This window comes from Euprymna scolopes, chromosome 37 (assembly GCF_053919585.1).
Source record: "Euprymna scolopes isolate OS-2025 chromosome 37, ASM5391958v1, whole genome shotgun sequence".
In the NCBI taxonomy this organism is placed as follows: domain Eukaryota; kingdom Metazoa; phylum Mollusca; class Cephalopoda; order Sepiida; family Sepiolidae; genus Euprymna; species Euprymna scolopes.
In genome coordinates, this window is record NC_136518.1 from 57,335,737 (window position 1) to 57,351,113 (window position 15,377).

A 15,377-nucleotide genomic window follows, 5' to 3' on the forward strand; every position below is an offset into this window, starting at 1 on the left:
CTCTTCATCCCAAGTCTGGTATTGGTGGCATATTTAAGTCGGTTAGTTTTGTGCTGTTCAAGAAGACGTGGTTTCTGCAGTCGCTTTAAATGGTTGAAACCCTTGAATTTCAGATACCTTCTGATGGTTTTAGGACTACATTCTGCTGCTGTTTGGCTTTTCAATCGACTTGAGCTCATACTGGAGTTTTTTTTTTTAAACTTCTGATACGGCAATCCAGTGATGGGGTTATTTTTTTTTGGTTGACCTGGACTCTTGTGCCCATATTGATCTGGATTTCTTAAAAAATTTGTGATGACCGTTTTGCTACGATTCACTTAGTTTACAATGGATCTACGGGAGAGTTCACCCCTATTAGGCTCAAAGATCCTTCCTCTCTCAAACTCTGATAATGGTTTGCCTTTTGCCATTTATAATTTAGTAAGATGTTTTTTATCCATTAACAAGTTGCTTTTAGTAACATAGAAAACTTTTCGTATCCATTTTTTCAAAACTAGCCAATTTTATTAAAGTGGTCTTATAATTTTGATCAGGTGAAAATGTTTGTTTTTTAAAAAATAATTATTAAATCAGGGTTAATGTTTCGAATGAAGCAGATTTCATTTTTTTTCCATCATATTTTCCCTTTTAGCAATGGTTCCAACAATTTGTTTGATTAAAAATTCTATATTATGCGTAAACGCTTACCTTCTTAAGTAGTCTTATGATTTTGACCAGGACTGTATATATTTCCAGTCAGAAAACAGAACCCCTTAGTATATAATTTTATACCACTGTAATAAAATATGGTATTTTAAACACAAAATTAAGTAGAATAAACAAAAATAAACTACAGACTAAAATAACGAAATATTAAAAATGTATGTGCGCCCATGCATTACTCGGTACAAGATCCAATGGCATCCAAGATATTTTTTACTACAATATGTTGTTGTTCATGTGTAGTTCTAGGAATTTCACTCTCCCATGCTTTACCTTCTCTATTTGAGAAAGAGTTTACTGCTAATTGCCAGAGGTGTCCCTACTGATGAATTCTGAAGGCACTGTCCAGATACTTTTTGCAGGCCAGGGTGTCCTTCCTTTAGGGTGTTGGCTCTTTGCAACCCTTTTGCACACATCACCCAGTCATAAAAGAGAGGTAAATAAACATTCTGGATATATGCAACCATTTTATCGGGCTGTATCTCCAATCATGAGTCAACAGCCAATAGAATAGCGATGATGTATCGGTTTGTTCATTAGTTGTTTCTTTTGGGCAACCATATTAAATTAGGACCTGGAACAAAAACTTTCAAAGAGACAACAACATTCTTTAACGGTGAAACATCCAAATCTAATGCTTCAGAAGGTCGTTCAACAAAATGAAGAATTTACAAGACGACAAATAAAATTTGATCTCTCCATATTTATTAAATTTTTAGAAACCATATATGATGCATAATGCCTTTTTTTTTATATAATTTGTATTCATTTTTTTTCTTCTTTTCTTTCAGAAAAACAATACGGAAATGAAGTGAGGTGAGTGTTCTGTTTTTGTTATTAATTAATTCCACAAGTTTGGGATTATTTATCGTATTTGGAATAAGTTTGAATGTTATATCTACGACGTTTCAGTCGATGTAACCTCCATCTTCAAGTTCATGTGTTGCAAGTTCTTATATTTGATCATTTATTTCCCATTTCATCTTTTTTTTTCTACACACGCACATAACTAATCTCCTGACTAGCAGAAATTGTCATCCTACACTGAGGATTGCATAAGCATGAAACTATAGTGCCTAAGTATAAAAGAATAATTATCTATATTTTAATATGATAGCATGTGTGTTCTTTTTTCTGTCACGCTTACATCCAGGTCGTTTATTTGTTATGTTCTATTTCTTGTCATAAATAATTTTACCCAGAATTCTTCATAAGTTTCGGCTTCGGTTTCAACTATAGCTGATGGCACTCAAATCATCTATTTGTTTTTTATTTTTTTTATATAAATAATTTTATCAAGTATTCTTCATAAGTTTTTATTTCGGTTTTTATTCAAGTTGATGCACCCAAGTCATATGGATATATTTTTATTAATTTTGTAAATCGCAACTTTATAACACAAAAATCGATAGAACATTAACTCTATGATAATATATACGAAATCTGCAAGAATTAAAATATCATATTTAAGCGTACTTTACGACTGGTCTTTACTGGGCATTCATGCTAGCTTAGATAAATACTTTTGCAGTTTTAACAAAAACTGCTACAATAATATCAGAGCGTCTCCATTTACGCTGAACATCTACAGAATGCCAAAATCAATATATTATATATGAAGGAGTCCCCTGTGGAATTCCCACAGGTCTTGCTAGTTTATTTATAATTATTATTCATAATATGAATTTGTCTGCCGGCGAGGAAAGAACATACACGCTGTTTAACAACTTGTAGTGAACACCAGGACTTTCACCTTAATATTGTGACCCCTAACCAGGACCACAATGCTTACCAAGCCCCTTTAAGAATACTTAAGGATGGGCACAGTCTGGAAGTATGATTTCAGCTGTTCAAACATTATTGATGGTTTAATTCTGCGTCCGAATTGAGCATTTACTTGTTCTTAATTTCCTTCATTCTCGTGGCAATTGTTCGATGGCCAAGAGATAAAGACTTAACAAATGGAGTCAAAAAAGGGTTTTGTGACTGAATCTCCTGACCGCCAAGAATTGTCATCCTACACTGATGATTGCATAAGCATGAAACAGTGTCGGTAGGTATAAAACTAATAATTGCACACATATACACCCGTGAGCAAAAAAAAAATCTAATAAGTTCCCCAACTGCTGCTGCAGTAAAAGTTCCCCATACCATTATTCTCCATTTCCGTGTTTAAATGTCGTTTTTATGTAACTTGGCGAAAATATTTCTCCAGTTCTTCATTGCACCATTTGGGAGCATCGGAAGCATCACTAACAAGACAAAATCTTGATTCATCTGACCAGAAAACATTCCTAAACCAGTCTGTATCTTTCTTGCCATAACACAAGAAAAATCTCTTTCTATTATTGATGTCCTTCTTTGATAAAAAGGACTTCTTTGCACACCTTTTAAAAGAAAATCCCATTTCTTTGATTTGTCTAGATATTGTATATCTAGAAAGAGAATTTCCAGCCCATTTTGAACTCTTTGCTATGGTCAACATAAGTTTTCTTTCAATCCTTCAAAACTTAATTTATGCCTGTGGTCGTCCTTCAAAGTGAATGCTCTAGAGCGACCAGATCCAGATTTCTCTTTTACCAAGCATTCGACTTCAAACCTTTGACCAATTCGCTTCACTACAGAAAGAGATGTTTTCACTTTTTCTTTTCTTAAAATATCAAAAATCTGCTTGTAAGTCATTTTGGACTGCTTTAATCCTGCAATTCGTTTTTTATATACTCGCCAAGATGCGGTCTTACCATTTTTAGGATTAATTTTTCCACTTATTATATGCTATAATAATAATGATCTGCAAAATAGAAATTTTCAGTTAAAATTAACAAAAATTCATGGAAAAATATTGAAAAATTGATTTCTTCCTTCTTTCACTCTGGGCCCATTCTTTTTTGCTCATGAGTGTATATATTTCTCTTCCCACCAATTTTTTTCTCTACCAATTCCTTCTCCTTCCATTGCTAAAAGACATTGCATCCTCCACCGATATCCCATACACAAAAGGAAGGGCCGCATTATGGTTTCACTACAAATACAAAACACCACCCTAACGTTTGCCCTCGAAAAAAAAATCAGATAAATAGAGAAACAAAAAGGAACAAACAGAGTTATGTGTTTATTTCATCCAGAGAAGTCTTGAAATAAAGACAAAACGTCGATCACACACACATATATATATGTAGGGACATTTACCTGGTAGGTTTTTCATTTCGTTAACTTTTGCTTCTTTCACCAACAACATGACGACCAAGACAACAACGATGATGCTCAAGATTAAAGAGAATGTAATGAGTACCCGTTCTAAGACGGTCTTCCGTTGCCATGACGTAAGTCCGCCTTTAAATAAAACAACGCTTGGATTGAAGTCAATTGTTGGTGTACCTCCATTTGACACGTCGTCATCGTCAAAGTTGGTCCGCTTGTACCTTTGACCTGACATCTGAAAAAAAAAAAAAAAAAAAAAAAAACATCAAAATTAATTTAATTTTTAAAATATAAATTTAACTTATTTTTTCTTTTATTTTTTAGAGGAAACTACAGTGATGGGAGAATTTTAATACCCCTCCCCCTCCTGATTTCTATCAATTACCAATTATTTTTTTTTCTATATTCCCAATTTTTCATAAAGATAAATAAATCAATTAAAGAAAAGACAAAAACAACAGTATCTACTGACTGTCAGTTTCAACTAATAGCAATGATATCTACTTAATTGGCATGTCAGAAGTACTTAAATATTACTGCATTATTTTTTTTTTTTTAAATTTCAATCTTTATCATAAAAAACCTTTGGGAAGGGTTGACATAAGGGAAGTAACTTAGTTATGCTAAACAAAGCAAAACAATTTGTTTAAAAAAAAAAAAAAAAAAAAAATAGCAAATGTTATGCTATTTATGTTATGCTCTTTGGAACTCTCCAGTGTTTTTTTTTTTTTCAGTCAAACATTTTATTTTTGTTAATTTTTGTTAAAAAATGTTTTAATTTTATCATACCTTATTTTTTTTTTTCGCAATTTTTGGATATATTCATTACTGTAATATAGCAATTAAGTAGAGACCATTATGTTGCCTTAAAATTCAATATTAAAAATTTCGAATTTCACCATTATAGTTTAGTTGCACAATTATTTCAAGTATTTTTAGATTAGCATAAAAACTCCAATAATAAATGCATACACTTTTTTGCAAATGTAAAAGTACACTTGTGAGACGAGGGAGGAGGATCTATAGATTTAAGTTTTACTTGGAGCTTAAAATTAAATATTCATTAATACCAACAATAGTAAATCAGGTTGAGAAATAAAAAAAAAAAAAAAACTGAAAGGATAGATTTTAGCACTGTAAATTCAGCATAAATTTTTCTAATTTTTATGAATATTGCTCCAGACAAGGCATGAAGCCATGATGTTAAGAGCTTAAAAAAAACAAAAACTTCAAGATCAAAAACTTGCCAATGGTAAGTGTTAGTGGTGGAACAGATTCTGACTTGGAAAACAGTAATTTTCCCCTCTTTGTCAGCGACATCACTCCTTGAATGTGAGGACTAAAGGACAAAATAAGGGAAGCGAGAGTTACACAGCTGCCAAAAGTAAACGCAATATCCACTTTCTACTTTCCTTAAATTATAGGATGGATCCAAGTTAGTAAGAAATCCTTGAGACTCAAACTAGAAGTAAATGAAATAAATTTCTGCTGGTATAATCTGTATTGTTAGACAACATATCTGTGTGCGTGTGGCAATTGACGTTCAAGCAATGCTTTAATTTTGCCTTTGGATTTTTAAACAATTTTATCCAATTAGTGTAATTAACCAACAGTGCCAATAAGTAATTCAATAAAATTTTACAATTATCCAGGCCAGCTGTGTTCATCTATATCAGGTCTTCAAGCTACGTCCCCCCCCTCCCTCTGGCCAGAACCGGCCCGCCAAAGTCTTTAATCTAACATGCAGAGCTCTTATGGAAAACGTAAGACATATTAAAAAAATGTAAAGAATGGAAACGTGTGAAAATAGTGTGAGTTTTTTTTTGGGGGGGGGGGTTCAGAAAATGATTAAAAGAACAAGGTTTTGGAGAAACAGTTTCACTAAAAAAAAAAAAAAAAAAAAAAAGATAATGAGCAAAACATAAAATACGTCAAGTTTCTTTTTTTTTTTTTTTTTTTTTTTTTTTAATAAATTCTAGCCCGCATAGCTCTAAAAAGTCCACAATATAGCCCTTCATTCGAAAGAATTGTAGACCCTTGATCTATATAAATAAAACAGTAGATGTACGTGTGTGTGTGTGTGTGTAAATATTTAATTGATAAACTCTTAAACTACTTGTCATAAGACACTGAAATTAACAGGAAATAATAATCATACACCAAGAATAGTTTATAAAAAGTAAAAATCTTTGTTTGGATGGATGAATAACGCATACAGAAATACGTCAGCAAGTTGAAATACAAAAATGTTCATTTTAACTTGCTAACATGTCTATTACTTTTGCGTATGCACAAATTCATTCATAACTTGAAATAGTTTAATTTTAAATCTTTCTTATCTGCCGATAGCTTAAATGGTGGAGAACGTGGCTGGAGTGCTATATGTTTTGGTTTTGATTCTAACTGACGGAACCCCAAATCGTCTTTCTTAAAACTTTTGAAATCAGTATAATATTCAATAGAGAATTGGTTCCGTAATCAAATGACATCTCCATGAATTAAATTATATTAAAGTATATTTTACAATGGGAGAAAGTACTTGTACAACACAGGATTGGGTTTGGGTGTATAGTCTGTTTATTATACAAACATTGGTTATACATGTGCATACATGTTTCAGTGGAATCCCAATTCAAGAATAACATCATCAGACCAAAAAAGAATCGATTCTTTTTTTGGTCTGATGATGTGTTATTCTTGTATTGGAATTCTACTGAAACATGTATGCACATGTATAACCAATGTTTGTATAATAAACAGACTATATACCAGCTCTATCTTACATTGAGCACTCTTTAATAATCATGTGAGTTTCATTGAATTTACACCTAGGAAATCAATCGATACAACTATATATATATATATATATATATATATACACACACACATACAGCCAGTAACTATCTATTACTACAGAGCTCATCTTTATTTTCATGTTTTGGCCCATGTAAACTATGATCTTCAGGTATATCTTGAACTCTGGGAATCTGCACAAAATTTTAAACATGCTTCCATTCTTCTATCGAGTAGCAGATAAAAGTCCTAAGTAATTTGCAATTATAAATTGAGTGTTACACACACCACGGCTTGAACCTCTCAAAGAACATAATTTACAACTGAAATTTACCAAGTACTTTCTTAACTGTATTTATTTGCTTCCCCACCAAAGCAAATTAGGCACAAAGCCGTTTTTTTAAAGTGGGGTTAAACCAGCTCCCCTAAAAAAGGAGCACTCGGGTTGGGTGCAGAAAATAGTAATTGTCCCAGTATAGAGGGTTTCCCTTCCATTGACTGGGACAAATCAACTTAAGTGTAGCATCTGCAAAACAGATACTACACTTTGATCCCGGCCAAAAGGTACTATGAGCAAAAATATACCCGCGCTTCATGCACGACTTTGCTGTACGCTCAGGTACCCACTTCACGGGCACCCTTGCAGTAAGTGGATGTTGTAAGAGCTGCGCCAAATATGGCCTTAACCTTTAAAAATGCTGTGCACAATCCCTAGGCCAGAGACCTTCATCATGTCAGGTTTGGTCATGATCGGTTCAGTGGTGTGGGCTGTAAGAGAGTATATATACATAGACTATGACCTTGACCTTTAGCTTGGAAAATGGTGTACATCATCCCTAGGTGAGGGACCATCATACTAGGTTCGGTCATGATCGGTCCAGTGGTGTGGGCTGTAAGAGATTTGTACACACAGAGACACACACACACATGAACGCTACTACTTTATAGATAAATATCAACTTGTTCTGCTCAATTCACCTTTCATATCAAGATAGATTGGATCTCCGAAAGTCTTGTGACATTTCCTCTACCATGTTCATAAATTAATTCGAAATTGAATTTATACCAGATTTTGGGTTAAGGTTAGGGTAATTTATGAACATTGTTGAATCAAGTAGTCTTTACATTTATCAAAAGATATTCAAAAATGGCAACAGTAAACTTAAAAGCATTTAAAATTATGTATACTTACTCTTCTAGCAATCTTGCTAGCAAGTCAAAATCAGTAAGTTGGACTAGTTATGATTCAAAAGGGTGTATACATTGAGGTGGGGCACTATATAAACAATGGAAAGCTAAATTCCAATAACCACTTTTCATTTTTCAAAAAAAAAAAAAAAAAAAAAAAAAATTGGATTATTTTGTCTACATAGGAATAACCAAATATAGATTTAGATTTTTCAGAAGTCCAAAGATTGTGTCCAGAATTGTCAGTAAAGAAGACATTGATATAGGATACATAAAAGGACGTCATTTTATCTTTGAATGGAATTGGGAGAAAAATCTATGATCTTAAATATTGTGTTAAAAATAAAAAATAAAAAAACTGAAAGGAATTAAGGTGACCTGAAAAAAAATATTTAAATAAAAGTTAAAAACAAACAAAAAAAAATTTTATTGAAAAATTTGTAACTAATTTCCTTCAAGATAACAGGAGATAAGATTTTTTTTTTTAAACAAAGGGATTATCAGATGTCCAGGCCCAGAGACTACTCGAGAATAAGGGTTAATGTGTATTGTAATCATTGCGACAGTAGTGTTGCAATCATTTGTAGTGGAAATCTGGTATAATCAGATTTATGAGAATGGTTCAATAAGAACTTGTTTACATTAGACAAGACAACATTGTAATCAGCTGGAAAGCAAACCAGCAGAACAGGGTTCTACAGACGGGCAGTTCTAGGGAAGAAGCTTTGTTGATGGAATCCATGTTTAGATTTACGTACAGATAGAGAGAATTTATTGATAGTGACTTTTACTAGACGAGTGTTTTTTTTTTAATTAATAAAACCACTAAAGTCAGTATAATTCAACTTAGCTTCAACCATTAGTTCTAATAATACTAAAATAAATCAAAAGAATAAATTAGAAACCTAAAACAATTGTACACATGAAGAAATGTCCTTTAGGACAAAAAGATGTTTAACTTTAAACATCCATAATATAAATCTCACTTGTATGTATGCATGCATGTATCAAAAACTTTCGACAGTGGTGATGGATTTTCACAAGATTGGTATCGTTTTGAAGCTCTTTTTGTTGTTCCTTTAAAAGTTTGGTCAATGAAAATATTTCAAAATAATATTTACCACTAGTTCAGAGGGTATTTTCTGCAACTTTCCGTTGGTTGAAGGGATGTATTTTTCTTTTTGTGCTTTGGAATCTTTCGGCTGGACTTATCCATGAATCAGAAGCCGAAGTTATCTTAACGGGTACAAGCTAATAACTGATCTGTTTCCCTCTCCACATTTATTTGTATGGCATCTTAACCAATTCTAGATAATTGTATTGGGGTCTTCTAGATAGTTCTAAAACATCTAATCCTTCTAAACTTTCTATTATTATACTCGGGCCTTTACACTATCTCGTGAATTAAAAACCTTTCAGATTTGATCATTAGGGCACACATTTTAAACTGTTTTATTGATTTTTTTTTAATTATTTTATAGAAATGCTCCCTCGTAACAAGGATATACATAGAATCCACCGATGTAGTTTTAAAAAGGAGTTTCGAAACCAAATAACCTCATTCAGAATAAGGATTTATGTAGATTCTAATAACCTAATATCACGAGCTAAATGTGTTATAGAATTATGAGAAAATATTCCATTCAAATTGAAATTGTCTATTACGGTTAAAAGGTTAACAAAAGTAACCTATGCACCCTTGAATCTTACTATAGAATAACGTATAATTTAGTTGATAAAAACAAACAATTCTACTCAATTGTGCACAGTTCACAAATATATACTTTCCCCGCTTTAAGCCTGCTTTATGCTCCAATAAATTATAGAATATCTGATATTTCCTAAAAACCTCTGGCCTTGATGGAGGAGAGGCTAAAACTTGCTATGGTTTTAAATGATCTGAAATAATAGCAAGGGGAGACTTGATTCCATATATTTCTTATGTTATATCTCTCCTATTTTGGAAATAGGGTACAATTATGAATATCTCCAGTATTAAATAATCTTTATACACTGTGAAATTTACTTTATGTATGAAAACCAAAGAGGGGAGATATAACATATGAGAAATATTGGAATGAAATCTCCTCTTGCTGTTATTTCAAATCATTTGAAACCATAGACGCAAGTCTTAGTCTCCCCTCCATCAAGGCCAAAGGTTTTGGGAAATATCAGATATTTTGTAATTCATATGCAAAACTAGGAAAACAAATGACTGATTGAAACATTTTATGGCTGTAAAAAAGTGCCAAAAATAGGCTCTGAATGATGGAGGATCCCTTTAATGCACAACCTTAAGGGCAAATGTCACATAGCCCACTACACAATTCAGGTTATTAACTTTCTAACAAGCCTTCATTTGTTAAATTCTGATCAATAGTCGCTGAGATTTGGAACTTATAAAATTGCAAAAGGGTTATATATATATATATATATATATATATATATATACATACATACATACAGGTACCCAAATTGAATATTGAAATGCTCATATCTGGTTCTATGGAACTAAACTACATGAAAATTTGCAGCTTTTTTGAGGATTATAATACTATTCTATATTTAAAATTTCATGATAATTTGTAAAAAAGTACCTACATTTTCAAACCAATAAAATATGCCCAAATTTGTGTGTATGTGTGTGTGTGTATATATATATATATATATACATACACACACAGAGTGTCCACAAAGTCTGGCTACATTATATAGTCAGACTTTGTGGGCACCATATATATATATATATATATATATATATATATATATATATATATATATATATATGTCCTGGTAGGTCAGCTTTAGTTGCTTTGGAATGAATTTTGCTTAAGTTTTTTCTTTTTTTTTTTTTTGCTTGGCTGTCTCCCCTGGGGCCTTGCCAGATCACTTATATGTTGATACATAGATTGATACATATATGGATCTATAATTAAATAGATTTATAAATAGTATTTTTTATATATGTATAAGCAAGTTATATGCTACATACAAGTTTTATGCATAGATTCATAGTAAATTAATATTAAAAAAATATTTTTTTTAGCCTGTTAAAAACTAGCAAATGTCATAGACCATTGACTTAGTTTTATGAGTGCTTTATGCCAAATTGACGGTTATATATGGTTACATTTGTGCTCATTTTTGCTTTAAATATGTGCATCAAACAGATACCATAATATTTAGTCTGATACACCTTATAACAAATGTCCATACAAAATTTCAGCCAGATCAGCCCGGTGATTTCAAAGAAAAGGTGAGATTGAGAAAAAAATATAATATATAGAATATTTTGGGTTAAACTTATGATTCTTCAATTCTAATCATTTTCTGTATTCTGACAGTAAAATATAAATTATAAAGAATGTAATAAGAACAAGCTGCGTGTGCATGGTTCCCCTCTGGTGCTGCATGCGAGATGATGCCACAAAAAATAGTGAAGAAATGATGAATGTAGAAATGTGAAGGGCCAACGTTGCCTTCACATTTTTGCCAAGTTTCAGAAAAACCTAATGGATGGGGCAAAAGTTATGGGTTAAAAAAAAAATGTAATTTTTTGCAATATTGGGGCATTTGTGACCCCTTTTCAGCTCCTGGAAACACTGAACCCCAGTGAAAATGGACAAACGGTGCAGTTTCACGCCTTAAGACATGTATATTTGAATTCAGCACTATGGAAACCCTTTATATAGACATACATATCAAGTTTTTGAGTAATATGAAAATTAAAAAAAAAAAAAAAAAAAAAGCTCCAAAAAGGCATTTTTTTTTTTAAATTTAAAAAAAAATTTTTTTGTAGCTCTAAAGTCCCAGAGGGATGCGAACCAGGGTCACCCATACTGGGGACGCAATGGGAATATTTGCAAAAAAAAAAATTTTTTTTACTGTGCACAATCTATTTAATAAAATAATGGATGGTTATCTGATAATCGTCCAGACGCCACTGAAACATGGGTCCCTCTTCGATAAATGGAAGGGGGAGGGGCAAAAATACATTAATTTTATTATAATTTATAGTTGGGATTAAAAACCAAATAATATTCTCAGCCTATAGATCTACGATATTTTTGTGTTCATTATATATATATATATATATATATATTGGAAGCTCTTTCCAGGTTTCAAGTAGATAAGCAAAATAATAAAATTTATAAATATATATAAAATCTCGCTACGACCATTTGTTTCATATAGATTGTTTTCCAATATGCTTTAATTACACAGAATACGTGCTAAAATGTATCTTAGTTATGGAATTGAGTTATGTTTGAACAAATAGTGTTTTAACTGTTCTAAATAAATTCAATAAATTAAAGTAACATATCAACAATCTCAACTATGTATTTCTCACCCTCCTTCAGCATGTTCATGCAACCGCTCTGTAATATTTCTTGAACATTTAGAGAGAAAGTGATTCTTTTTCAGGATCTGTAGACACCAACACTCGTGCAAATTAGATTGTAAAACAAAGTCTTTACAAGAATTCTAAATAATACTTTTATATAATAAGAATGATATAGAAGTACTAGCATTTCAGCCCGGCGTTGCCCAAGTGTTTGGAGGTGTATGTTGAGCAAAAAAAAAAAAAAAAAAAAAAAAAAAAACGTCAATTTTTTAAAACTTTGACCCCTATTATGACCCCTGAAAATTTATTGTTTTGGGCTTAAATCAAGTTATTAAGTTAGATCCATGTCCAAGGAACCTATATCTAAAATTTCAAGTGTTTAGATCCAAAATTGTTGGAGGAGTTTGGTAGAGTTCTCAAAATCGTCGAACTTTGGCCCCTTAACAGACAAATTTCTGGCCGAAAACCGATCAAAGATTTTCCCAAATCTCAGTACCCTGTATATCAAATTTGGAGTCTAGACTAAAAATTGACAGAGTTATTGCGTAGGGAAATGTACACAGACACGCTCACTTTTATAGATAGATAGATTTTTAGTTATGCAAGAACGTCTTAAGAATTACGTTGATTTATGAATCTTTCAATTCAAAAATAGGATATGTCTAGTATATATATATATAGTGACCTTGTCTGTGTGTAGAACGGTCTCTACCAAGCTATTCTCTCAATTTTTGTCTTCAGACTTGAAACTTGACATAATGGATTTGGACCTGTGAAACAAATTAGATTTGTTTTTTAACCAGTAAAGTAAGAGGTTAAAATTGAAAAAAAAAAAAAAAAAATTATCAGACATAAATCAACTAAACATGTTACTTCTATACATGAGCAAATATGCATTTTTATCTTAATATCATTTGCTAAGTTTTTAAACATGGACATAGTTCAAATGGTAAGAAATCATTCTGGTGAGCTATGCATTTTGGTTTTTATTCTAGCTGATGGCACCCAAGTCATTCTATTTTTAACTTTTGAAATCACTATTTTATAGATTAGGTACAAGATAATAGAAAATTGGCCCCAACGAAATTTGCAGTAATTAAAATATAGTTAAGTATATTTTATGACCAGGCAACGCCGAGCAGCTTGCTAGTATATGTGCGTGTATGAAAATGTACACTTCTCCAAATATTTTCTACTATTTTTAAATCAGAACTATTAAGATAAAACAACTGACAATATCTAAATATAAATAACATTTTTGCTAGATTCCAAAGTCCATTATTCATCTTTCCAGTCATTTTTTTTTCCAAAATAATAGTAAAAAAAAAAATTTAAAAAAAAAAAAAAAAAAAAAAAAAAAAACTTTGGATTCATTCATGGGCAGCAATTAATAATTGTGTGTTAATATTGGCTATTTCTTCCATGGACTCATCAGAAAAACCAGAAAGTTTTCAAAGAGAAAAATGCATAAGGATGTAATATATAAAATTCAAGAAGAACCAAAATAACTTCCATATTATATTGGATGGCAAACTTGTCTTATGTACGGCTCAACAAGTTATTTTGTTTCTTCCAGAATTTTACAAATTATCATTATGCATTTTTCTTTGAGAACTTTCTGGTTTTCTGAGAAGTTCATGGAAGTATCAAATTTTGACATAAACATTGAATGTTACCTGTGAACGAAATGAATCCGTAAAATGTACTTAAGTTTATTTATTTTGTTTTTTTTATGTGCTAAAGAAAAAAAAAAAAAAGATCCGCAAGCTGTTTCTGGATTCCAATGCCTTTTTCAGATAAACAAAAGCCAATAGCAAAAAAATGCTTAAAGAGCAAAAAAAAGGAAAATTAATTTTTCGTGAACTTTTAAAATATTTCAACTTCGATTATGACAAGTGTTCATTTGAGCTCCAATCCCTGGTCCCTCTCGCCAATCTTTCACGAAAAACACTCGTCTAGCTGAAACCACTGTCAATAATTTTCCCCATTCTTTATCTGTGCCTAAATCAAAACGTAAATTCCATGAACAAAGCTTCTTTCTTAGAACTGCATGACTATGGAACTCTTCCGTTTGCCTGTTTCCCACCTGACTACAACTTGAATGTCTTCAAGTCCAATATAAACAAATTCCTGATAAACCGCCCCCTTAAGACACTTTATCAAATCTCCATTACTAATGATTACTACGATATTATCCCATTGATTACTGTACACACAATAACCCTTATCCACAAGTGGCTTCTGGGCCTTCATAAGTGGGGACTATCATGCAAAAGAAAAAAAGAAAAAAAAAAAAGAAAAAAGAAAAAAAAAAAAAAGAAAATTGTTAGTGAGAAAGTTTCAGTAGCAATTAATTTTTACAGCAATCTTAATATCACCAGTGACAGAAAAGGTAGATACTTAAGAATGGGATGAGAGTGATAATATAAAATACAATTAATATTGAAAAAAAAAAAAAATGTGGGGGGTTAAAGTGATATTCCAAATCATTAAAATATTCTGAACTAGATTTTAGGAAAACAGATTTAAGAAATTATGCAAGATCACTAACGATCGTTAATAACTCGTTTATAATTGAAGACGAACATACAATAAGATCAGTATGTAAACGGATCAACGATATCAGATATGCAGTTGCTTATAAAAATTGTTAAATGTTTTTCCTGATAAAGGGCAGAGGAATGTTCGAAATATTACATATTAAGAGTAATAATTTATATACTTTTGTTTTTGGTTAGTCTAGACTTTTCGTTATTAAAAATGTAAAGAATTTTGCTTTTAGCCGAGGAGCACTCGCACACAAATTGTGTGTGTGTGTGTGTGTGTGTGTGTGTGTGTCTACTATTACATAGAAGGAATTTGTGTGCAAGTTCATTCCTTATACACTCCAAAACGGCTGAACCGATTAATGAAATTCACACCAATGTTATTTATGTATCTGGCAGTGTTCTTAGATAGGTTTTGTATAGGAATGTCTTTGATAAGTATCAGTAAATAAAAAAAAAATATGAAAGGAGAAACAGGCGATTTTGACCAACGTTAACACCTTATATACAGCCTAACATCACAAGTGAATTTGAGAAGTTTTATTACCACACAAGCATAAAAGCCAGGCATATAAAATCAACAGTAGGTTTTTTTTTAATAT

The 15,377-nt window shown here is 31.6% G+C and overlaps 1 protein-coding gene across 15 annotated transcripts in view; it reads right to left on the minus strand.

The window, feature by feature from the left end:
* LOC145261200 (endothelin-converting enzyme homolog) overlaps positions 1-15,377 on the minus strand; it is a 662,230-nt gene that overhangs the window by 403,474 nt on the left and 243,379 nt on the right. For all 15 annotated transcript variants that reach the window (XM_080119539.1, XM_080119540.1, XM_080119532.1 and 12 more), the window contains one exon: positions 3,892-4,138. In XM_080119539.1, coding sequence (XP_079975665.1) covers positions 3,892-4,138 — 247 coding nt within the window. The remainder of the gene's footprint in view (positions 1-3,891; positions 4,139-15,377) is intronic.